This window comes from Eptatretus burgeri, chromosome 12, assembly GCF_056783735.1.
Source record: "Eptatretus burgeri isolate ZD-2024b chromosome 12, Ebu_testis_v1, whole genome shotgun sequence".
NCBI lineage: Eukaryota > Metazoa > Chordata > Myxini > Myxiniformes > Myxinidae > Eptatretus > Eptatretus burgeri.
The window spans coordinates 11,702,884-11,728,009 of NC_140972.1; the positions used below are offsets into that span (position 1 = coordinate 11,702,884).

Here is a 25,126-nt window from a genome sequence, read left to right on the forward strand (position 1 = left end):
TGAATTTTTGCAAGGAAGGAAGAGCAGACATCGTGGAGGAGAAGAAACAACATTTGAAGCAGTGGAGTCCACCAACCTGCTTGATGTGTGAGAGAAGTGGTTTTGGCCCTTCATCCTCTGGCAAGGAAATATCAGTCACCCTCATGGCTTCATGGTCACCATCTCCAGGAATGCAAAATGAGCACCTGCTCACCGACGAGAGGCGTACTGTGTTTTACCACTGGCAAGCAACTAACTGTAAGGATCCGATGACTACTTAGTCTTGAAATAAAATGAAGGATGACCTTCAGCCCTCGGGAACAACTTGAAAGTTTGATCAAAAGAGATCATAAACTGGAGCAAGTAATGTGTGTTTATAGACACCATTGGAGTGTTGTCCAATGACAGTTGTGTAGTTTTCTGCAATGTTCATTGGCTCTGTGTATTAATACACTAATCACTGTAAAGATACTGAGATGAACGATGTGATGACTGCTTTGTTTCCTCCATCAGTGAGTTCTTTGGTCAGTGTTGGATGAAAGCGGATAAGTGGGAGAGAGCACCAAATATCATGCAGACAACCCGTCATTTCAATGAGGTTTGTTTACCTCTTTGTCTTTGTGCTGTTTATCATGCTTTGTCTTGCTTCTAATTGCTTGCTGTTAATTGCTTCTAATTTACTTGGTTATCATTAACTCATACAGCTCTAAGGTGTTGCTGCAGGGACGGTTTGGGGTTAAAGGGTGTAAAATAGATTAGTTATACCATAAATACATGTCTCGCACAAGTGTGTGGCTTCTGTGTGAAAATGATAGAACACAAGATTTGACCTCGAGTCCACCCCGTGGTCTACCATTACTGTATATTGGTTAGGCAGAATTGGGGTCAGCACACTGACTCCGAATCTGGTGACCAGAACAGTATTTATAGAGGAAAATTATATATAATGCTTCAAGATACATAAATGAAATGCAATTCATCTACCGTACTTACATTATCACTTTTTCTGATTCATTCAATCAATCCTATAAAGGTTTATTGAGTTCCTGCAATTATAAGAGTTTATGAATGGCCAGGTATATTTGTACTTTTTGAAATCTGCATTGTAATTCCATGCAGGATTTACCTGATACTAGCTATTATGGCAGGAAATCCTTTAAAACCTGAGCTTAAACCCAGATGTCCACCTTCTCCCCCGCTCCCCTTCCCCTCAGGTAAGCAACTTGGTTGCCTGGGAAATTGTGAAGCGACCAGAGCCAGGAGCTCGCGCAGCGGTGATAGAGAAGTGGCTTGCCATCGCTGACCTCTGCCGTAGCCTCAACAACTTTAATGGTGTGTTGGAAGTGCACTCCGCCCTCAACCGCACAGCTGTCTTCCGCCTTCGCAAGACCTGGCTCAAGCTTCCAAAACAGGTGTGTTCATGCAGTCCCTTCCTTCATTCCAGTAACCACCTGTGGGGATGGTGCACAGGTGGCAGCACACTTACATTTGATCTGTCTGATCTGGATTTGATTCGAGAGATGATTATATACTGTCAGATGCATGCTTCACAGGTAAGGCATTGCATCGCAAAGTCTGCCGTCCTTCACGTGGACGTTGAGCCAGCTATCCCGTCTGCAAATATCAGTTGATGAATGTTAAATATGACACGATGTCTTTCATGAAGAGTGGGCGAGTTATTGGCGGCACCCTGAACCAATTACTAATTCCTTTCTGATCCTACATACGGGCAATGCAAGAGCAGTATGGTCCTACCCCCTGAAATTATGCAATTTGCAGGCCGAACTTGTACTTGACTCCTTCAGCTTCAGCAAAAAGCCCTGTCTCCTTCAGCCTTTCTGCATAGTGGAGTCTAGCTAGGCCCTCAATCAATCTAGTCGGCTAATAAGAGGTTGTCACAAGTTGTCATAAGAGGATCGAGTAAAATTGAAAACGATGGCCCGGGCAGCATTTATTTGAGTACCCCAATGGCATTATTTACATGGAGACTGCCATGTTGTTCAGCAGTGCCAAGCACTCCGTTTCCGTTGGAGTGCTTGCTTGAGTAGTTCAAATCAAGGAAACCACTTGGTGAGCGGTAAACAAACTGCATGCTAACAGAACACACCTCAGGCCTCACTCTGCACTTGTCCATCCTCGAATGCACAATTCCAGTTTCTTGTTACTTTCTGATGAGCTGACACTGATCTCCTATTCCACTCAAACACTGATGAGTGGAACACATCCATCCCCTATTCCAGTCAAACACCAATGGGTGGGACAGATTCATCCCCTCTTCCAATCAAACACCGATGAGTATGACAGATTCATCCCCTCTTCCAATCAAACACCGATGAGTATGACAGATTCATCCCCTCTTCCAATCAAACACCGATGAGTATGACAAATTCATCCCCTCTTCCAATCAAACACCGATGAGTGGGACAGATTCATCCCCTATTCCACTCATACACCGATGAGTGGGACAAATTTATCCCCTTTTCCACTCAAACACCAATGAGTGGTGTGCAGATTCATCCCCTATTCCACTCAAACACTGATGAGTGGTACAGATTCATCCCCCATTCCACTCAAACACCGATGAGTGGTGTGCAGATTCATCCCCTATTCCACTCAAACACCGATGAGTGGTGTGCAGATTCATCCACTATTCCACTCAAACACCGATGAGTGGTACAGATTCATCCCCTATTCCACTCAAACACCAATGAGTGGAACAGATTCATCCTCCATTCCACTCAAACACCGATGAGTGGTGTACAGATTCATCCCCTCTTCCTTTCAAACACCGATGAGTGGTGTACAGATTCATCCCCTATTCCACTCAAACACTGATCAGTGGTACCCAGATCCATCCCGTATTATACTCAAACATATTGAGGTTTCCCCAGTTATTCAAGTGGTCAACCTACCAACTACTCATTCCTGAAGTTTATTCTCAAGTTTTTCACCCACTTGTGGGTTTCTGAACACCATATGTGTTTCGGCCTATTTCATGTTCCTATCTGAGTAGACGGATCATGATGATGGGATCCTAAGTACAAACTCGATATCCAATGGTGATTTGTCCATTGTCTACAATATCCTTGTGAATCGTCTAAATGTACGATAATGTCTCTTCCAGTCCTTGTCCACCATGTTAGTTGTGTACAAGCTCCTCCATAACCCAGAGATCACTGGTGTTAATAAATAAACAATTTAATTACTCACGTTGTTCATGCTATCACAATAACAAGTGACGATAACGTGGTGTGATAATGGATTTCATTACTTAACTCGGAGTGTAGAAGGTGGTATTGGTGTCCGAGGCCTAAACATAGGTCATACACATATCACGTGACATTGTGTTTCATTTCCTGTTTCCTCCATGTTGACTAAGAGAAAAGACAACAAATGTTCTTCACATCCTTGATCCACTGTGCCCATTTACTCTGGTGTTGGTGTTTCCTCCCTTTCCATTCTCTTCTCCCTTTTCTACGATCCTTGACTTTGTATGCATGAAGGATTAAACAAGTTTAGTTCCTGGGGGTTGAAAATATTTCAGGTTTTGAGTGTCTTTGCTATCTTCAACGATTTTTTTTTTCATGTGCAGACAAAGACTTTGTTTGAGAAGACTCAGAAAGCTATATCATCAGATGGTCGTTTCAAAAACCTACGAGAGAAAATAAAAAGGTAGAGGTACACATCACCTGTGTAAGTACACATCACTAGTGCGGGTACACATCATAGATACAAGTACAGGTGCACATCACTGGTACAGGTACAAGTACACATCACTGGTACAGGTACAAGTACACATCACTTGTACAGGTTCATGTCACTGTTACAAGAACATGTTCACATCACTGGTACAGGTACAAGTACACATCACTTGTACAGGTTCATGTCACTGTTACAAGAACATGTTCACATCACTGGTACAAGTACACACACACATCACTGGTACAGGTACACATCGCTGGTGCAGGTTCACATCACTGGTACAAGTACACATACACATCACTGGTACAAGTACACATACACATCACTGGTACAGGTACACATCGCTGGTACAAGTACACATCACTGGTACAGGTACACACCACTGGTACAAGTTCACATCACTGGTGTAGATACACATCGCTTGTGCAGGTACTATGTCGCTGGTGCAGGTACACATCACTGGTGTAGATACACATCGCTGGTGCAGGTACACATCGCTGGTGCAAGTACACATCACTGGTACAAGTACACATCACTGGTGTAGATACACATCGCTGGTACAAGTACACATCACTGGTACAAGTACACATCACTGGTGTAGATACACATCGCTGGTGCAGGTACTACGTCGCTGGTGCAGGTACACATCACTGGTGCAGGTACACATCGCTGGTGCAAGTACAAGTACAGATGACTGGTACATTAACAAGTACACATCTTTGGTACTTTGACAAGTACACATCACTAGTATATTTCCAAGTGCACATCACTGGTACAAGTATGTATTGTTTGTTCCATATCTTGCACTCTGTCATTCTGTAGTCATATACAATTTCACAGTGAGGGAATTTTGTGGATACTTCACTCCACTTTCAAATTAGGAATGCATTACCATGCTATTTATACACAAGGGGCTGACAGGCCTATAGGTGTGTGTACTCACAGGGGGATAGCTTGGATTTGAATCCTGACCCAGCTATAACCTTCCACCATTGTGGTTAACATGTACAGCGAGTCATCGTTCACATATGTACGGTGAAGTTGGGAATTAAACGGGGGGGGGGCGGGGGGGTCCCCTCATTTGGCATGGGTTAGTCAGTGGACATTAAAGATCCCTTGCTGTCCTTCACAAATACAAGATGAGTTATCATTCTGGCTTTACTTATCATCCCTCTGCACTCTGGGGAAGTGAAAAATTCCTACACCTCTAGTCAAATGGCAGTTCTGGCCATCCGGTTCGTCAAAGACACAAGGTGGGAATAATTGGTGCCCTCAAACAAGTAGTAGTGCTCGTGGTAGTATATATGCAGCAGAAGCCATTAGTATGTGTTATAGTAGTATTAGTAGGTATTTACCTACTGACTCAAGAACTACTCACGTGTGGTGTACTGAGGGATTGAGAGAATAATTGGACACTGTTATCCTGATATCAGTCTCAGACAGGAATTTATCGAAACCATCACCGAGTTTGTTTACCCAAAGAAGAGGTAGGCCTAAATGAATACATATTCTATTGTTATGTTCAATTGATGTGTTTCATAAATTGAGAGTGAAAATGGGCTGATCTTTTACAAATGCAATTGATGTGTTTCAACTTCCTGTTTCTGTTCTTCCTGTAGCTGTGATCCTCCATGCGTTCCGTACCTGGGCATGTACCTGACCGACATGGCTATGATCGAGGAAGCGACTCCCAATATCACACATGATGGCCTCGTGAACTTCTCAAAGATGCGCATGGTCAGATGCCCATGCTCTCTCATGATAAAGAAAGGAATGCAGGTGTAGGAGTGGCAATGTAGGGGGTGATTGATGGAAATGGAAGGGTAATGAATGTGTTGGAATTGGAATATCGTGGTGACTGATGGACATGGAAGGGTTCTTCTTCATTCATATGTATCTCAAGGCTGCGGGGTAGCGTCGTTGGTTGAGGGCATGGCTGTGCTGCTGATGCAATGCCCTCTGCTGGTTAGAGCAGGAATTTGGAATTTTCCCAGGGTGCCTGCGACAGCTCACCTACTTTTGGCAAAGGGTATCGTGGGATCTTTAACATCCACCAACAAATGCTGGCAGACGGGATGCCATTTTAATGTCCATCTGATGGACAGCACACATTGATGAATCACCCTCCCTGTGAAACACCGGGATGACAGTTTATAGCTGCGTCTGGATTCAAACCCAGGCTGGCCAGCTTAAAAGCGAGTGTGCATACCTCGAGGTCATCCTATAATCCATTGGAATGGTAACGTCGTGGTGATTGATGAAAGTGAACAATTCATAAGATTGTTGTTTGAGAGTGGAATGAAATGAATATGTTTGAATGGTAAGGTTATGGTGAATGAAGAAAGTTAAGGTGTGCTGGTATTTTTGTTATGTTAACTGTTCTACATGTGAGTGTTTAAATTCCCAAATAATATTAATGAGGAGTAAATTCCTCAAACACAAAACACTTTCAGGGTCAATAGGTCTGTGACCCTGTGCACAGGGGCCTGCAAAAGTATTCACCCCTGACCAATAATGCCGCATTTAGATGAATTATGTAGAAACAATTTTTCCCAATGAACTTTTTTTTTATTCATAACTGAAGAGATCAAACTAAACACTGTTATAGATGAAGGAGGTTACATGCCAGGAATACCTGTTGAAAAAACAACATGTACAAATTGAAATTCACTCGTTGTAAAAGTATTCAGCCCCTAAGGTCAGTACCTGGTGGAAGCACCTTTCACAGCAATGACCGCTATGAGTGTTTCTGGGTAGATCTCTACCAGATTTGCACAGTGAGATGGTGAAATATTCACCCATTCTTCACGTGAAAATTGCTCTTGTTCTGCCAAGTTTGATGGGGATCGTCGATGGACTCTAATGTTTAAGTCTCGTCATAAATGTTCAATTGGGTTCAAGTCAGGACTTTGACTGGGCCGCTGAAGAACATTCATTTACTTCTTATTCAGCCACTCTCGTGTGGCTTTGACTTTGTGCTTCGGATCATTGTCCTGCTGAAATGTGAATCTCCTACCCAGTTTCAGATCCATGGCTGATTCAAACAGGTTTTCATGAATAATTCTCCTGTACTTTGCATTGTCCATCTTGTCCTAACAAGCTTGTCAGTCTCTGCTCATGAAAAGTAGTCCCATAACATGATTCTGCCACCACCATGCTTGACAATAGGGATGGTGTTGACTGGATGATGTGCAGTGTTCAGCTTATGTCCAACATATCGCTTTGAATTTAGACCAAAAAATTCAATTTTTGTCTCGTCTGACAACAACACTTTTCTCCACATGCCTGCAGTATCATTAAAGATGCTTTTTCACAAACTCCATATGAGCTTTTAGATGAGTCTTTTTCAATAATGGCTTATTTCTTGTCACCTGACCATCGAGGCCAGCATTGTGAAGGGAACGGGATATTGTTGATTGATGAACACTGACCCCCATTTCGGACATAGAGCCTTGTAGATCTTTCAAAGTCATTGTTGGATTTACATTGACATCCTGAACCAGTTTTCTGCTTGCTCGGCTGCTGAATTTGGATGGGTGACCTGAACTTAGTAGAGTATGGGTGGTATGATACGTCTTCCACTTCTTAATGATGGATTTCACTGTACTCAAAGGGATAACGAGTAACATTGAAATCTACTTATAACCCTCTCCTGAACGGCGCTTCTCCACCACTTCATGTCTGACTCTGTTGGAAAGCTCCTTGGTCTTCATGTTTGCCTTGTTGCTTGACCCAAGTGAGTTGCACCTTAAAACTCCTCAGATAAGTGGGGAGCTCAATATTTAAGTTAAACCACTGATTACAAAAAAATGAAACCGATTACACTTACTGTACGTTGTGATCTTTCAAACATATAATTTGTTCCTGAAGTGATTTAGGTTAATTAGGCAAAGGGTTTGAATACTTGTGTAACTGAGAATCATCCGATTTTCTCTGTTAATTTAACTTATTGATGTTTTATCTGCATTTTTAAAGTTTTATCACTTTGGAGTAGTTTGTGAAGACTATATATTAAGTTTGATTTGAAAGCATCAAGAAATAATCTCAGGTGGTATCAAAATGTGAAAACTTTGGAGGAGGGTGAACACTTTTGCAGGCCACGAGAGCAATAAATAAATAAATAAAACGAGAACGGCACTCCGGAGAGCGCATACCTCCACCAGGCTGAAGAGTTTACTTTTTGTATCCCACTGATAGGCCAGATCTGCATCCGGACCTTAAGCAAAATATAATCGGCTTGTTTTTGTTACCAAACCAACTCATTCACCAAGTTTTGTAATAACTCGTCCACAACTTTTTGAGATATCATGCTACATATAATTTTTGGCCCTATCGCTCAATGGCAAAGAATCACGAAAATATTCTCATATCCGGATCCGGATCTTCACCAAAATCTAATCAATTCGTCCTTGTCACACACCCAACGTGTCCACCAAATTTCGTCCGAGTCTGTCCACAATTTTTTGAGATAACCTGTTGACAGACAGACAGAGTGATAGCATAATCTCCATCCACCTTCAGTGGCAGAAGAAACGAGAAGGGCACTTGGTAGAGCGCATATCTCTGCTACGTTATGTTTGATCCACGAGAACATACCTGGCCCATAACTTTTTAAAATATCATACTGTACAATTGTTTTTGAGCCCTTTCTCTCAAAGGTCAAGAATCATTTTAAAAATGAAATAATTCTCGTATCCAGATTCAGATTCGGATCTTCAACAAAATCGAATCAATTATTCCTTGTCACCCCCCCCGCCCCCCCAACCTATGCACCAAGTTTCATCCGAATCCGTCTACAACCTTTTCAGATATTGTGCTATATATGAGTTTAGCCCAATATCTCAATGGTGAAGAATCACTTTAAAAATTCTAGTAGTCGAATCCGGACGTGGATCTTCACAAAAATCGAATCATTTCGTCCCTGCCAGACACCCAACCTGTCCACAAAATTTTTTCTGGATCTGCTAACAACTTTTTGAGATATCCTGCACACAGACAGACAAACAGAGAGACAAACAGACAAACAAACAGACAGAGAGGGGTGAAAACATAACCTCCTTCACATTCAGTGGTAGACTTAAAGTAAAAGTGATTGTTTAGTTGAAGATTACATTTTTGGACAAGCACTATCCGGAAAATAATTATTTAAAGCTGTTGTAGAACATAATATATCAAAGTAACTTTGCTCCTATAATAACACTGATCAATGTTATGTGAGGTCATAAATTTATCAATCACTCCTCATGCTCCAGTGCTGTGACAAGGAAATAGACATTTGTGTTTTCTTTAGATCACGAACATCATTCGTGAAATCCAGCAGTTTCAACAGACCCCCTATCGAATTGAGCCCGAAGCCAGGGTGAGTTGGATTTACATTACGCACAATAAACAACACTTCCTAGTTTAGTTTATAATAAACACTTCACTCATTCCTAGTTTAGTATATAATAAACACTACACTCATTCCTCATTTAGTGAATAATAAACACGACACTCATTCCTAGTTGAGTATATTGTTACAAATTCGCGCCCGCCGGCGTGCGATCGGCCGCGTAACTCGAATCGTGACCGCGTCGCCCACCGGTTGGACAATTCAGTCGTGACCCTCCTTGGAACTACCGCCAGGAGCTAGTCACGGGTGAGGGTTTAACCTCACCACGATCATGCCAATTGCCCACCCGCGCAGGATAGGGTTGCTCGCCAAATTCGACCTACCAAAGTACTTGCGCGAGTAGTTGACCGGGTGATCGTACCTCACCGCAGGTCGGCCTAGGACACGAACCGCTTAAGCGGTCCGTTCCGTGCTACAGTGATAACCGAGCGGTGTTATCGCCGACCTCGACGGATGTGATTCTGTTTCCCGGGTGCTTACACCCCTCTACCAATTTCTTCCGTGATGCAAGATGGCACTTTCAAAACAGAGAATAGGACGCAACGAACGGGGAACAATTCAATAAGCACATTTATTAGACATTGCACGTATTTACAGTCACAGCAATGAATCATGCACGTATTTACAGTCACAGCAATGAATCATGCACGTATGTACAGTCACAGCAATGAATCATGCACGTATTTACAGTCACAGCAATGAATCATGCACGTATGTACAGTCAAAGCAAGCAGATAAAAGAATTACCACCGAATAAAGCGTTTTATTTGCACACACAGTCACTTAAACAAGTCTACTTACTCGACGGCGCCACCACATGCATTTATACAAAAAGCAAAGAAAAGCCACCCCCAAAGACAAGGGTGGCAGACAGGTCCGTGGACCGAATGTGCCGCGGAGCCTGGATGAATGGTCAGGCCCACGAGACCGAAGGGTCTTACCCACGCCCTCTTGGAGCGACGGTGGGCAGGTCGCGACGGTGGGCAGGTCGCGACGTCTACTCCCCCACGGCCTGGCGTGGCCGCGCCTGTCCTCAGGCACCCGGCTTGGTCAGTGAGCTCTCTCCAGCGTTCTCCACCCGGATGCGCAGGCTCGTTCCACACAGCAGGCACCACGGAACGGACGGGGTTACCGGCGCTCTCTCAGCGCGGATGCTCGGTATGGGGGGAATTGCTGATGCTCTCTCAGCACATCAATGCCCTCTTAGCCAGTCGATGCACTTTTAGTGAGTTGACGCTCTCTTAGCGAGTTGACGCTCAAACGAGCACCCTGGACCGCCTTGGCTCCGGCAAACTCTCCCTGGCTGTGGTCTCCACTTCGCCCCTTTTCCCGGCGGTGGTCTCCACGTAGCCCTCTGGTTTGCCTCCGAGCCCCTCTCCACGTCCCTGCTCCGTTCACCAACTCTCGCTCTGACACCACGACTGTCTCCCCACAACCGGCTGACTTGAGCTCCGTTCACCAACACTGGCAACCGACCCACCGACACTTCTCTCGACACTGCCTCGAGCTCCGTAAAACCGACTGGCTGTGAGCTCCGTTCTACTCGCCCTTTTATAGGGCCGGGGAAGCGAGAATCGACCCCTGACCCTTGACCTCCAACCCCGGCAAAGCCGATGTGGTAGAAATCACCAAAACACTCGTCCTGACAGCGTGACCCCTGACTCCGGCAGAGCCGATGTGTGTAATTCACCGAGGCTTCGCCTCGACAGCGCGGCTTCGACCCCGCCGAGCCGATGTGTGTAAATTAACCGAGGCTTCGCCTCAATGGCGCGGCTTCATCCCAGCCGAGCCGATGTGTGTAATTCATCGAAGCTTCGCCTCGACAGCGCGACCTTTGACCCCGGCAAAGTGGACGTCGCGGGAATCATTGGAGCGCTCGTCCTGACAGCGTGAACTCCGACCCCGGCAAAGCGGACCTGGTAGAAATCATCAGAGCGCTCGTCCTGACAGCGTGAACTCCGAACCCGGCAAAGCGGACGTGGTAGAAATCATCGGAGCACTCGTCCTGACAGCGTGAACTCCGACCCGGCAAAGCGGACGTGGTAGAAATCATCGGAGCGCTCATCCTGACAGCATGAACTCCGACCCCGGCAAAGCGGATGTGGTTGAAATCATCGGAGCGCTCGTCCTGACAGCGTGAACTCCGACCCTGGCAAAGCGGACGTGGTAGAAATCATCGGAGCGCTCGTCCTGACAGCGTGAACTCCGACCCCGGCAAAGCGGACGTGGTACAAATCATCGGAGCGCTCGTCCTGACAGCGTGAAGATGGCGTTGTCTCCGGGATGGAGGTGAAGCGATGTTTGCGGGGTGGCGTTGTTGATGGTAGTGAAGGGAAAAGGGCGAAGGTGGTGGTGGTTTGGTTGTGGTTGTTTGGGAACGATGTTGGTGGTGGCAGTTTGGTTGTTGTGGGCGTCATTTGAGAATGGCGGTGAAGCGATGTTTGCGGGGTGGAGTTGTGGAGGTAAAGAGGTGAAGGTGGTGGTGTTTGAGTTGTAGTTGTTTGGGAATGATGTTGGTGGTGGCGATTTGGTTGTTGGGGGATGAATGGTCCAAAATAATGTTAGCGAAAAGAAAAACGGCTATCTCAGAGCGTCGCAGCCCGGTGAACACGAATAAAACCCTCTAAACAACGGTGGGGAACTATTTGCACATAAACTTTCCGGCATAACTGATCGAAGGACCTTTCTGGTATTGTGCAAATTTCCACAGCCGTAACAATATAATAAACACTACATTCATTCTTAGTTTAGTATATTGTTACAGGCCGGGGGGTCAGCCGCCAACAGACCGCTCTGAACGGAGCCGCAAGTCGAGTCGGCCCGACCGATCGCCCGGAATATAGATCGCCGCCCGGATAACTCCGAGCGACGGGTCCTTTTACAAGAACCGAAATACGCCAATCGGCAGATCACGTGGGGTCGGGTCGATTGCCAATCTTCAATTTACTTAAATACCCACGTGATCCAACTACCGGGGTATTCCACCCTCGACGGAACTCGTACGGAACAAACCGCCGAGGCGAGCTTGTCCGTGCGCGATTCCGAGCGGCGTAATCGCCGAGAACCGTCGGTCCAAATGTCCCCCTATTACGGCAAACCAACGGCTTTCTAACTCCCAACACACGAAATGTTCAGTCAATGAGGGAATGGGCGCAACGAGCAGGTTTACATTCACACAAGGACATTTATTATAATGAAACACGTATGCAATTAAATAAGGCAAAACACGTATGCAATTATACAAGCAACAAAAGCACGACAAAAGAACTACAACCGTCTACTTATTATGTACAGTCATTTACACTTAACAGCAGTTCCTACTTATTAGATGGGCCCACGGACACACGTACGCACACATAAACACAAGAAATGGTGGCTGAGGCCTTTAATCATGAGCTCAGCTCAGAGGACAGGTGAGCTGAAACTCAGAGCTTGACTCGAACCTTTCCACCTTGTGTGGTCTTCAACTTGTCCGGACCCGGGCTCCAGCGAGAGCGAGCTGGATCCAATTGCCGCGATCCTTCCCGAGCTCCCGCGAATCCTCCCGCGCTTCTCAACACATGCCGGTGAGACTAGGCGCCAATCCTTCCCGTCGATCGTCGCTTCCCTGAGGATCCAACTCCAAGAAGAGGCCGATGCGTCGCACCAAGCCGGGAAACAAAATGGAGAAGAAAAAGCTCCACGAACCAAGAAGAAGAGGAAGAAGCCTCCACTCGCAGCTCGAGCCGAACAACTGGCTCAAGTTCCTTCCAAAACAAAGCAGCAGCCGAAGCTCACTGAGCCAGCCGAAGCAAAAAGCTTCCGAAGGCCTCAGGCCAAGCAAGCCAAGCAGGACCCGATGGCCTACTGAACGACTGCTCTCTCCGAAGCAAAAAAGCTTACTCCTCCCACGGGACTCAGCACACGAACTCTGCCACGGGACTCCCACGAACTCTGCCACGGAACTCCCACGAACTCAGCCCTACCTTGGCACTCCCACGAACTCAGCCCACGAATTCAGCCCTACCACGGGACTCCCACCACACGAACAAAGAAAAGATGTCCTCTTTATCCTTTGCACCCCCTCCCCCGCACCCGGCGTGACTCATGCCCTCGTGATCCACCCCCCACTCAACCACGGGTGGGAGGGAGTTGTTGACGTCACCGCAGGGTTCTTCTTCCTCTTCGCAGAAGAGGGGGAGGGACGTCTCCATTGTTCGCTCCCTAACTATTAAATCGATCCGCAGCGCATCTAATCGATTTCAAAACATTTAAACAATGGAAGGTGAGCTATCGAGGGAACATGCACTTATCGACATAGCTGATTAAGGGAACCTGTATGTTGTGTGCAATTGAATTCCAAATTCGTAACACTATTGTTGTGAATTTGCGCCCACCGGCGTGCGAACGACTGCTTTTCACTAATAGTAGCCGCTCGCCCACCGGACGGACAATTCAGTCGTGACATTCCGGAACCCTGTCACGGGTGGGTCTTCAACCCCACCATGGCCTAGCCAATTTTCTACCCGCACAAAATATGGTCAATCGCCGAATATCGATATACCTAAGTACCTGCGCGGATAGCCTACCGGGAGACCGTACCTCGGTGCAGGTCGGCTTGGACACAAACCGCTCAAGCGGTCCGTTCCGTTCTGCAGTGATAACCGAGCGGGTTATTATCGCCCGACCTCGCTGGATCCGATTCTATTTAACGGGTATTTAAAACCCAACTAATATTCCGAGATGCAAGATGGCGCTCCAATGGGGGAATAAGACACGACGAACGGGTTACATTTAGACCAGCACATTTATTATACACGTATGCACGTATGTACAGCCATGCAATCGATGCAGGTATTCAAAAACACGTATACAGGCAAACAATCATGCACGGGACGGGGACAAAGACACGAGCAAGGTGAAACCACTACGACCGTCTATCAGCAATTATCTAGTCACTTAACAGTTTTTACTTACAGGACAGGGCACCACCAACATTCATTTAAAAGAAAGGAAAAGGCCACGCTCAAAGACGAGGGCGCCAGACAGGGTCCGTAGACCTTTATGGCGTGGAGCCTGGTTGACCGAACGGACCCCAGGAGACCGTTGCAGGTTACCTGCACCCTCGTGGTGCGATGGTGGGCGAGCTCTCTCCGGCGCTCTCCTCCCGGGTGCACAGGCTGCGTGGCAGAGCTGCAAAGCGGCGCCTCCCGTCCGCGTCCTTCGCGCCTCGACCTGGACCACCGCACACAACACACACGATTTGGCGCGCCCAAGGAGAAGGCACCACCTCGACGACGATGAAACCACCAATGCACACGAATAAGACCACCAGTGAACCACCACAAAGACGACCACCAACCCAAAGACGACAAAAAGAAGCAAGCCCCCAACTGGTGTCCTGCGCATCCTTATATCCCCCAGTTCCAACACCTCGCTCCTCCCCATTTATTGCTCCGCCCCTCTTTCCAGCTCCTGCGGGAAGCTTCCAGAAAAGGGGTGTGCCCTCTCCCCCCCCCTCCCCGCGCGCCTCACGGGAGCCGAGAGAATCATTCTTGGCACAGGTCCAGGGAGATTCATTCCCCCAAAATGAGGCCCCTCCTTCACATGACCTTTGACCTTTGACCCGCATCGCCCTTCCCCCACACCAAAGCACGGGGAAAACAGGCGGGAATAACAAGGCTGGAGAATCAGGCGGGAAAATCCACACACCATCAGAACTCCTCTGGTTTCCTTCGCTTCGTAGAGACGGTTTACATGTGAGGAGAGGGTTGTGATGTGGTTTGTGGAGAAGGGGATCGACAGTTGGCATAGCGGGGAAGGTGGTTAGGTGATGGGCGTAATTGTGGTTGGCGTTTGTTGTGAAGTGGTTGATGAGAGTGATGTTGGTGGTTCGTCCAAAATAACGATAGTAAAGAAAAACGGCTATCTCAAAGGATCACAGCCCTGTGACACGAATAAGTCCCATTAAACAATGGTGGGGAAATCTAACTGAACACAGACTTATCGATCTAACTGAACTACGGACATTTATGGTGTTCTGCGAATTTCCACAGCCGTAACAATATAATAAACATGACATCCGTTCTTAGTTTAGTGAATAATAAACACGACACTCATTCCTAGTTTATTTTATAATAAACACTACACTCATTCCTAGTTTAGTATATAATAAACACGACATTCATTCTTAGTTTAGTGCATAATAAACACTACACTCGTTCCTAGTTTAGTTTATAATAAACACTACACTCATTCCTCATTTCGTGAATAATAAACACGACACTCATTCCTAGTTTAGTTTATAATAAACACTGTACTCAGTACGAGTTTAGTATATAAGAAACAAGACACTCATTCCTCTTTTAGTATATAATAAACACTGTACTCATTACTAGTTTAGTTTAGATTAAACAAGACACTCATTCCTCGTTTAGTATATAATAAACACAACATTCATTCTTAGTTTAGTGAATAATAAACACGACACTCATTCCAAGTTTAGTATATAATAAACACTACACTCATTCCTCATTTAGTACATAATAAAGACTCCACTCATTACTCATTTAGTACATAATAAAGACTACACTCATTCCTCATTTAGTATATAATAAAGACCACTCATTCCTCATTTAGTATATAATAAAGACAACACTCATTCCTCATTTAGTATATAATAAAGATGACACTCATTCCTCATTTAGTATATAATAAAGACCACTCATTCCTCATTTATTATATAATAAAGACTGCACTCATTCCTCATTTAGTATATAATAAAGACTACACTCATTCCTAGTTTAGTGAATAATAAACACTTCACCCATTCCTCGTTTAGTATATAATAAACACTGCACTCATTCCTCATTTAGGATATAATAAACACTGCACTCATTACTGGTTTAGTTTACAATAAACACTGCACTCATTACTAGTTTAGTTTATGATAAACACTGCACTCATTCTTAGTTTAGTGAATAATAAACACAACACTCACTCCAAGTTTAGTATATAATAAACACTGCACTCATTACTAGTTTAGTTTATGATAAACACTGCACTCATTCCTTGTTTAGTTTATGATAAACACTGCACTCATTCCTAGTTTAGTGTGTAATAAACACTAAAAATAAATGTTTCTATTGTGACAATATAAATGCTTCTGTTGTTGCAATGATATAAATGTTACTATTGTTGTGACAATATTAATGTTTCTATTGTTGCGACCATATTAAAGTTTGTATTGTTCTGACAATATAAATGTTTTGATTGTTGTGACGATATGAATGTTTCAATTGTTGTGATGATATAAATGTTTCTGTTGTCATGATATAAATGTTTCTGTTGTTGCTGGATAAATGTTTCTATTATTGTGATGATATATGTTTCTGTTGTGAGAAAATAAATGTTTCTATTGTGACAACATAAATGTTTCTGTTGTTGCGATGATATATAAGTTTCTCTTGTTCTGATGATATCATGTTTCTGGTGTTGCAATGACATAAAGTTTCTATTGTTCAGACAATATAATGTTTCTGTTGTTGCGACAGTTTAAAAGTTTCAATTGTTCTGAGGATATAAATGTTTCTGTTGTTGTAGGATAAATGTCTTTATTGTTTTGACGTTATAAAAGTTTCTATTGTTCTGACGACATCATGTTTCTCTTGTTGTGACAATGTTAATGTTTCTATTGCTCTGACGATGTGAATGTTTATATTGTTGCAATGATATAAATGTTCCCATTGTTGCAGGATAAATGTCTTTATTGTTGTGACAATATTAATGATTCTATTGCAACGAGAAAATGTTTCTATTGTTGCAGAATAAATGTTTCCATTGTTGTGATGATATAAATGTTTCCATTGTTGTGACGATTTTAATGTTTCTAGTGTTATGACGATATCAATGTTTCTCTTGGTGTGACGACATAAATGTTTCTATTGTTGTGACGATATGAATGTTTGTATTGTTGCGACAATATTAATGTTTCTATTGTTGCGCCGATATAAATGTTTCTATTGTTGTGCCGATGTAAATGTTTCTATTGTTGCGCTGATATAAATGCTTCTATTGTTGCGACAAAATTAATGTTTCTATTGTCACGCCGATATAAATGTTTCTATTGTTGCAACAATATGAATGTTTCTATTGTTGCGACAATATAAATGTTCTTATTGTTGCAGGATAAATGTCTTCTTTTTTTTCTTTTATTTGTATACCTTGTCGAGGCTCGTATGAGAGCTAACACACAACGCACAACAAGGGGGGCATGAGATAAGAGGGGTGGAAGTGGGAAGGACGAAACAGTGAGGAACAGAGACATTAGATCTGTGGCAGGGAGAGGGATGGGGCAGGGAACATGGGGAATACAAGATGGACATTACAGGGACTTTCAGGAAGGAAAACAGCGAATTTGAAAGAGGTGCGTTTGGGGTGGATTAACGGGGGTATAAAAGATCAAGATTTTGGATGGGGGAAGATATGAGATGGAGAACAACTGTTTTGAATATCTTGAGGGAGTAGTTGGATTGAAGAGAGTGAGGGAGTTTGTTCCATATGTGGGGAAAAAGAGGAATGAAATAGTGAAGGTGAGCAGTGATTCTTGATTTTGGCAGTTTTATGAGAAGGGGTTTTTTGGTGGACCTTGAGTTCCCTGCGGAAATATAGAGGGGACAGGTCGCATTCAGAGCAGTGGGGGCAAGGCCAGAGAGGAGATGGTAGAAGACAGAAAGACGGCCAACCTGACTCCGGTGAGAGAGTGAGAGACCCAAAGACTCAGCTTCACTGTGGGAGATTCCAACGATCCTAAAAGCCTTGGTTTCCACAGCGTGAAGTCGAGCTATATGTGAGGCAGGAGCACCACCCCAGAGGGGAGAGTAGTACTCCATCAGACTGAAGATGAAAGCTTTGTAAGTGGCTAGAAGCTCAGGTGTGCCAAGGAAGGACTTTGCATGATGTTGGATGCCCAGTTGGTGACTGGCTTTGGAGTCCTGCTTGGAGATGTGGCTTTCGCAGGAAAGATCGTGGCAGATAGTGAGGCCCAAAAGCTTACATGAAAGGACTTCTTCAAAAGGATTGTTGAGAAAGTAGATTGGGGGGGGGGAGGGGAGAGGGCTTTCCACATGGTCCTTTCGGAGAGACAGGTGTGAGATTTGTCAGAATTGAAAGACATACTCCATGTGTTTCACCAGCTTGTGATTTTATCCAGGTCTGCAGAAAATGACAAGGCTGATGCCTGCTGATTTGAGGGATGAGAAATGGTACTGCAGAGGGTGGAGTCATCAGCAAAGAGATAAAGAGGATTTTTCAGGGAGTCTGAGAGATCATTGATAAAAAAACAAAAAAAAAAGCACAGGGCCAAGAACACTGCCTTGATGAACTCCAGCCTGGACAGGAAGAGAGGAGAGGAGATTGGGACCATACTCTGTGCAGAGCATTGGTGCTGCTTTAGCAGTCTCCTTGGCTATTGGGCACAATCGTGGATGGGTCGCCACTCCGACACAGTATACCAGCATGCTGGCACTCATTTTACCGACCTTGGAAGGATGACGGGCCAAGTTAACCCCACCTGGTATTAATTCAACAGCTGAGCAGGATTTGAACTCTGGACCCTACGATCCAAAGCCCACAACCCAAACCATTAAGCCAACACCAGGCATACAGGAAGAGGAGATGAGAGAATTCCATTAAAAGCCATGTTTTGACTGCGATAGGAGAGGAAGTATGCGAACCATGCATAGAGATTGCCTTGGATACCATAAGAAGAGAGTTTGGTGAGCAGTGCTGGATGCCAAACCGTATCGAAAGCTCATGATATGTCTGGAGAGATGGCTGTGATCTCATGTTTGGCATTGAGTACCTCCATTGTTGGGAAAGCAGAGGCAGCATGTCCAGGGTAGAGTGACCTGGTCTAAATCCAAATTGATGGTCAGAAATCAAGCCATTGGAGAAGAGGAAGGATTTAATGTCTGAAGCGATGATGGATTCCATAACCTTGCTGATGATTGGGAGAAGGCTGATTGGTCTGTAGTTGCAGGGATCAGTTTTTGCACCTTTTAATGCAGAGCAGTAATGTTTGCTGATTTCCAAGCAGATGGCAGATGACCTTGAGTAAATGAGAGGGTGAATAGAACATAGAAAGGGTGAGTAAGATCAGCAGAGCAGGTTTTCAGAACCCAAGGGTTCATGCCATCTGGACTGGTTGCAGAATCTGAGTCGAGGTTTTTCAACAAACGCTCCACTTTGTCAAGAGAAAAGGACACAGAGTCCAGGAACAGTTGGGTGCAACTGGGTCAGGTGGGTTCAGAAAGCGATGGAGCGATGGTTTTGGGACACAAGATTTAGAAGCAAACACAGAGTTTAGGCATTCAGCCTTTTTGTGTGCAATGTCAGCTGTGCAGCCATTTGAGGAAAGGGATGGGATGGAGTGGGGACATACACCAGAAACAGTCTTAACTAGATGCCACCAGGATTTGGAGGAGGGAGACAGGTTTGAGAGTTCAGGCTTCAGATTAGAAAGATGTTGTTTTCTGGCTCTCTTGACGGTAGACACACACACTTGTTCCGAGTTTTGTGGAAGGAACTGAGATTACCTTCAGTTGGATTTGCCTTCCACGAGGCGTAGGCAAGTTGTTTCAGGACAACAGCCTCACCACAAGCTTCAGTATACCATGGGCAGGGTCAGACAACTGAAGATGAGATGGGATAAATCTGTGCATGAGGGAGAGCAAATGTTTTTGAAAACATTTGCAGGATGAATTGATGTCAGTGAGAGTAGAAATGGGAGACCAGTCTTGAAGTTTGATGGCTGCATGAAGACCCTGCCAGTCGGCCTGAGTGAAATGTCAGACTCGTCAGCGCTGAGGTCTTTCTATCATAACAGTCAGAAAGATGACCGATTTAACAAGCATTTGGTCAGATGAACCGATTGGCGCAGAAGAAGAACAGCAGGCATTTTCTGGGAAATTGTTCAAATTCAAATCTAGAAGAGATGGAGTACCGTTGGCTGAGATCTGAGTCAGGAAGTTGACAGATTAGATTGTGTCAGTCCCAATGAGTCAGTTCCATCCACCAACCAATGCCAATAGACACGACACCCAGTTTATCATCCATCCGATGGATGAGGTTTTGGCACACACATTGATACCTCACTCTGCTGTGAAGCACGAGGATGGAAGTTTATAGCTGGGGCTGGATTTAAACTTGCCTCGAGAAGTGTGCATAAATCTAAGCTCGATACTTCCGCCCATATTTGAAGATGAATCAATGATTGATGTCGTTATAGCTGACTGCATTTGTGTTGTTCCTCCAGGCTTTGCACTACTTGCTTGATCGTTCAAACGTCCCCGACGACGATGCTTTGTACGAGCTGTCCCTCAAGCTGGAGCCACGGTTGCCCACGTGAGAGGTGGACTCAGAGCCTTCCCTGGAAACAGCATGCGAGCCTGACCCTGCATATTCCCTGCACGAAATCCCGCTAAACCCGTCCCTGGATTGAAGCTGCTCTGTCAGGAGCTTCCAAACGCGGGTGAAATGCCATGGTATCGGAGTTGAAGATCCTCTCGACGGGACCGAGGGGCACCGTCAGAGATAAAAGCGTGTGCGAGCTCGCCGACTTGCCCTGACCCACTGGTGCTATGAGACTCGCATTCATTCCAAAAGCACTGATCGACACACTTCACGGATGTCCTAATTTAATTCCTTTTGGAGAATAATGGAAGCTACAGGAGACAAGGAGCACAACGTCATTGCATTACAACGTGGTGAAGGTTTTCGAGCATCAAACCTCTCTCGATTTGTGCACCTTTTGGTGCTGGAGGTGGAAGGTTGCAATCGGGAATGCTCTTCAGGAATGAGTGGAAAACATCCGAATGAGGTTTTGTTCTCAGCTGAGTCATCTCAGTGGTTCTTAAGAGAAGTCTTGTTTGGCATTTAATAACTAAAACAACTTTCTTATTTCATTGGTCAATTCAATTTTATTCCTTTTTGTTGTTGCTATATTGCCATTTGTGTGGTCTTCTTGCAATGTTTGCCACATGTCACTGCAAGCAGCCATTTCGACGTGTTGGTGAACGTGGGGTTCTGACGATTGATGTTTTACAGGAGCTCGTGGAGGTTAACGATCGATCATGAAATAGATTCTCATATCTCAACCCACCTTAACTTCCTGGTCAAATATCTGAAATGAAGCCACATTTTGAAATGATCCCATTTGCTCTCACAAGGGCAGTTGATAAAATTGCACAAATAGCGTCAGATTGGTGGAATGGTCCTCTGTTGTTCACCTTCTGGATAGGACACGAAGATAAAACGTTTGTCTACGACCGTCAATTTAGACCCGTTGTGGGACGTCTGTTTATCCTGCATCCCCGGAGCATGGAAGCACCACCTGATGGCCAATGTTCCATATTCTGCAGCAATTTTTCCATTTGGTTTTATACAGAAATGTGGAGATCCTCAAATGCCAAGGAGAAAGATGTTGTCGTTGAAGAAAACCTCATTGCAGTTCACATTTTAACCCCAACCCGAAACCACATGGTGATTTTTGCCGAATTTTACTTTTCTTGGACACTTTTAAGTCCGCCAGCAGTCGTGATATCGTGAAATGAAAAAGGAGTAATTCGACACAAAGTCCATTTCACTCTTGCTATGAACTTCCTGTCGGCCCATGAATCATACGTGACGACACATTACACCAATTCCAGACGTGCCCTGGGCTTTGTGATGTCAGGGCTGTAGAGGTAAGACATTAAATCGAGTTTTGTGACGTCTTGGTTTGTTCTCTTTTGAGTGTTCCATATTCGACAACAATTTTATAAGAACCCATTTTAACTGGAAAACATTTCGATTAAACAATATCGTTTTGTATACCGTCACCACCCACTACCCTCCCTGATCGCCAACCACAAGCACTTTTCGACACAGAAATCAACCAAATCGTTTAATTTAGTCATAATTGACATCACTTTGATTATAAATAAGTTTATTAGATACATACAAGATCACTAATTATCATGCTATTGCCCAGCATGGGAAGCTAAAGAAAAAGGGGAAGGAATACTGCACCATGAAATGTGGATGGAATGATTCAAATACAATGATCGTAGCCAGGCCCGATGTAAAAAAAACACTACTGAAAGTTGAAAGACACGTTAATTGAGAACTGGAAAGGGCACATGGTGATCGAGAATACCGTTCACAGCCCAGGCTGCCTTTGGAACCGGCATGGAGATGATGCCCCGTACACACTGGCAAGGAAGCCCTCCGGGAATCAATAGCATGGAAAGCTCTGGAGGAGAAATGATTGAAAGCCCTTTGGGTCAGTACCAATGGCATCCAAAATGGCAGTTGATGCCACCGAGAAACCCGGAGGGCATCACGCTCTGTTGCAACAAAACCACCACCACTCTCCGAGATCCATGTGGGATGAGTGCCTTGCTGTGTTTCACAGCTGTTAGCTGTTCACATACTCTTCTCCCCTCGACTGCTTCGTCTCGAATCTATAATGACAACTCGGACGTCTCACAACAGAATTCTTCTGACTGTGTGGCTGTCTGCTTTGATTGCACTTCCGTGACTCTCACCTGCTAGCCATCTAACACTTCGCCTGCACGGCATGCCAAACAGGACTCGGTTTGCTTTTCGACCCGATTACTCTGTCTCATTGGTGCTTCACACTCCGCTTGTTCCATCACATCGCGCTCCATCTCTTGAATAGGTATTAAACCGGGCATCCCATCTGTCGGCATCATTTGGTGGACATTAACGATCCCACGATGTATTTTGTGATGATTCGGAGAGGTGTCACCGGCACCCTGAACAAATTACCAATTTGAGCGATAAACTGTAGGTTGCAAATGTTCCAGTCTTCTCGAATATTCTTCGACATCAGATGACGCAACTTACTCTCTCAGAATGTAGTTGCTGTGAGGGTAACAGCCCTGACATTGTAAACGAATTCTTACACCCATAAAATCGCACATCACGTGTGAACTGCCATCTTCATGTACGGAGGGAAGCCATAAACCTGTGTGGCACAACATCATCAATTCATAAGGGAATTATCATAACTAAAGTATAAATATAAGACTTTATTCATCAAACTATAACAAGAAAACTACCATTATTATAATGGTGCACATGTATCGTGTGTGTGTGTGTGTGTGTGTGTGTGTGTGTGTGTGTGCGTGTGTGTGTGTGTGTATGTGTGTGTGTGTGTGTGTGTGTGTGTGTGTCCGTGTGTGTGCGTCTGTGTGTGTGTGTGTGTGTGTGTGTGTGTGTGTGTGTGCGTGTGTGTGTGTGTGTATGTGTAGGTGTGTGGGTAGATATGTATATGTGTTTGCGTGTATTATTACAGCTACGGCCCGTTCCAGTTACCCAGTTTGAGTCCCATTGGTCAGGTCGAAACAACCACCACCAGCTCAGTCCATAGCCCCAAGCAAGTTCTCGGGCCTGTTTGCCACATTACAGTATTCGAAGGGACCGTGGAATTGATGCAAGGAAGCGCCTAGAGGCACTCGTGACCTTTCTAATCCAGCCGAGCAACAATTAGTCACAAATGTGGCCTAAAACCGGTTTCAGACGGTTTTCAGAACTACACTACAACCAACCTAAACCATCAAACGAGGCAACAAGAACTAGCAGAATCCAACCCTGAGACCAGGTATATTTATTTTAAAATAAATGGCATGGGAGAAGGATTACGTGAAGCAAAGAACAATCTCAAAAACGAATATAAATAAATCATGAACTAAACCCATTAGCCCTTACCGAAACGCCCACGAAACAAACCAAGCGAACGAATGGCAAATTCCAAAACAATTATTGATTTATGGCCATGTCTTTCATTCACCTGACAAATACAGTATGTGCTAATACACAACAATGTTCGGAGGTTGTTTTCAGACCTGTTGGTGTCAAAGCCATGCAGGAGTTCTGAAACATAGCTCGGCGTCTCGGCAGCTGATTCCCGGTGGAACAACTCCTGCCCAATGAGGCGTTACTCAGCGAAAACCCTCTGCTCCTTCGCAGCCTTCTCAAAAGCTCTTCACTCTGGCTATCTCAGGCATTTTCAGCTCTCTACATCTCTGCGTTGAAAGCTCTGCACACTCGGTCATTCTCCTCAAAGCTCTTTCTCCTCTCGGTCGATTAACAGCTCTCACTGTCATTAACTGTCAACTTCATGAGATAAACCGGCTACCTGCGGTGAAGCTAATTGCTGACTTTCACAACGCAGATTCGACGCACATTGTCCTGTGCCATCCTGAGCTTCAAGGCTCTTGTGTACACATTTGGAAAGGATATTTAAACAGAGGAAAGGAAGATAAAAAAACACAGCCAGAGGTCCAATGTGGGGGATAGAACAACAGTAGGACAGGGAAAACAAACGTCTTTCTGCACATTATAGCAACGCATATCTAACCTCAATTAATTACATATAAGATCTTCTTCTTGCGTATGGCAGCTTCGGTGCCGGATAGCTATCGTTTTGGTGGGGTGCTACTATGCTGCTAATGCTGTGCCCCGATACAAGTACACTACACTGGTACTCATTTTTCCAACATCAGAAGGACGATAGGCTGAGTCAACCCCACCTGGTGTTAATTCAGCAGATAATGGAACTCAAACTCAGGACCCTCACATCCCAAGCCAGCCACTCTAACCATTAAGCCAACACCAAACTATTAAGGAGATAACTGAACTTCACGAAGCAGTTTTATTCATCCCTAAGAATCATTCCCATAACACTACCCCTACCTTCCTCCTTCAGACTCTCCTGAGGCTGCACTCACAAGGAGCAACATTGGGATCTGACCCTGCATACCATACAGTACAACTCCTCTTCCTATTCTAAAGCTGCATGAACAAAAAAAAAATTTCAAAACATTTCAATTCTCATGCTAATGCGTCGCTCCACAAAGGCTACTCACTCATCCGCTATGCCACTTAAACTACGACATCCGGATGCAATTTAAACATGTGATTGTAAAAGGGAATGATGCACGAGGAGGACCTCTTCTTCTTTCGCCAAAGAATATTTGAGGTCTGTAAAGTCTCTGGCTCCTCTTACCC

The 25,126-nt window shown here is 44.8% G+C and overlaps 1 protein-coding gene across 11 annotated transcripts in view; it reads left to right on the plus strand.

The window, feature by feature from the left end:
• Nucleotides 1-21,821, plus strand: part of LOC147015096 (ras-specific guanine nucleotide-releasing factor 1-like) — a 167,416-nt gene extending 145,595 nt beyond the window's left edge. For 10 of the 11 annotated variants that reach the window (XM_085849517.1, XM_085849518.1, XM_085849519.1 and 7 more), the window contains 6 exons: nucleotides 493-577; nucleotides 1,194-1,391; nucleotides 3,572-3,651; nucleotides 5,301-5,418; nucleotides 8,972-9,040; nucleotides 20,367-21,821. In XM_085849517.1, coding sequence (XP_085705643.1) covers nucleotides 493-577; nucleotides 1,194-1,391; nucleotides 3,572-3,651; nucleotides 5,301-5,418; nucleotides 8,972-9,040; nucleotides 20,367-20,459 — 643 coding nt within the window. In that variant the 3' untranslated portion in view covers nucleotides 20,460-21,821. Of the gene's footprint in view, nucleotides 1-492; nucleotides 578-1,193; nucleotides 1,392-3,571; nucleotides 3,652-5,300; nucleotides 5,419-8,971; nucleotides 9,041-20,366 lie in introns of those variants that run through there. The other variant, XR_015050216.1, reaches the window with a different exon arrangement.
• Nucleotides 21,822-25,126: the final 3,305 nt, after the last annotated feature.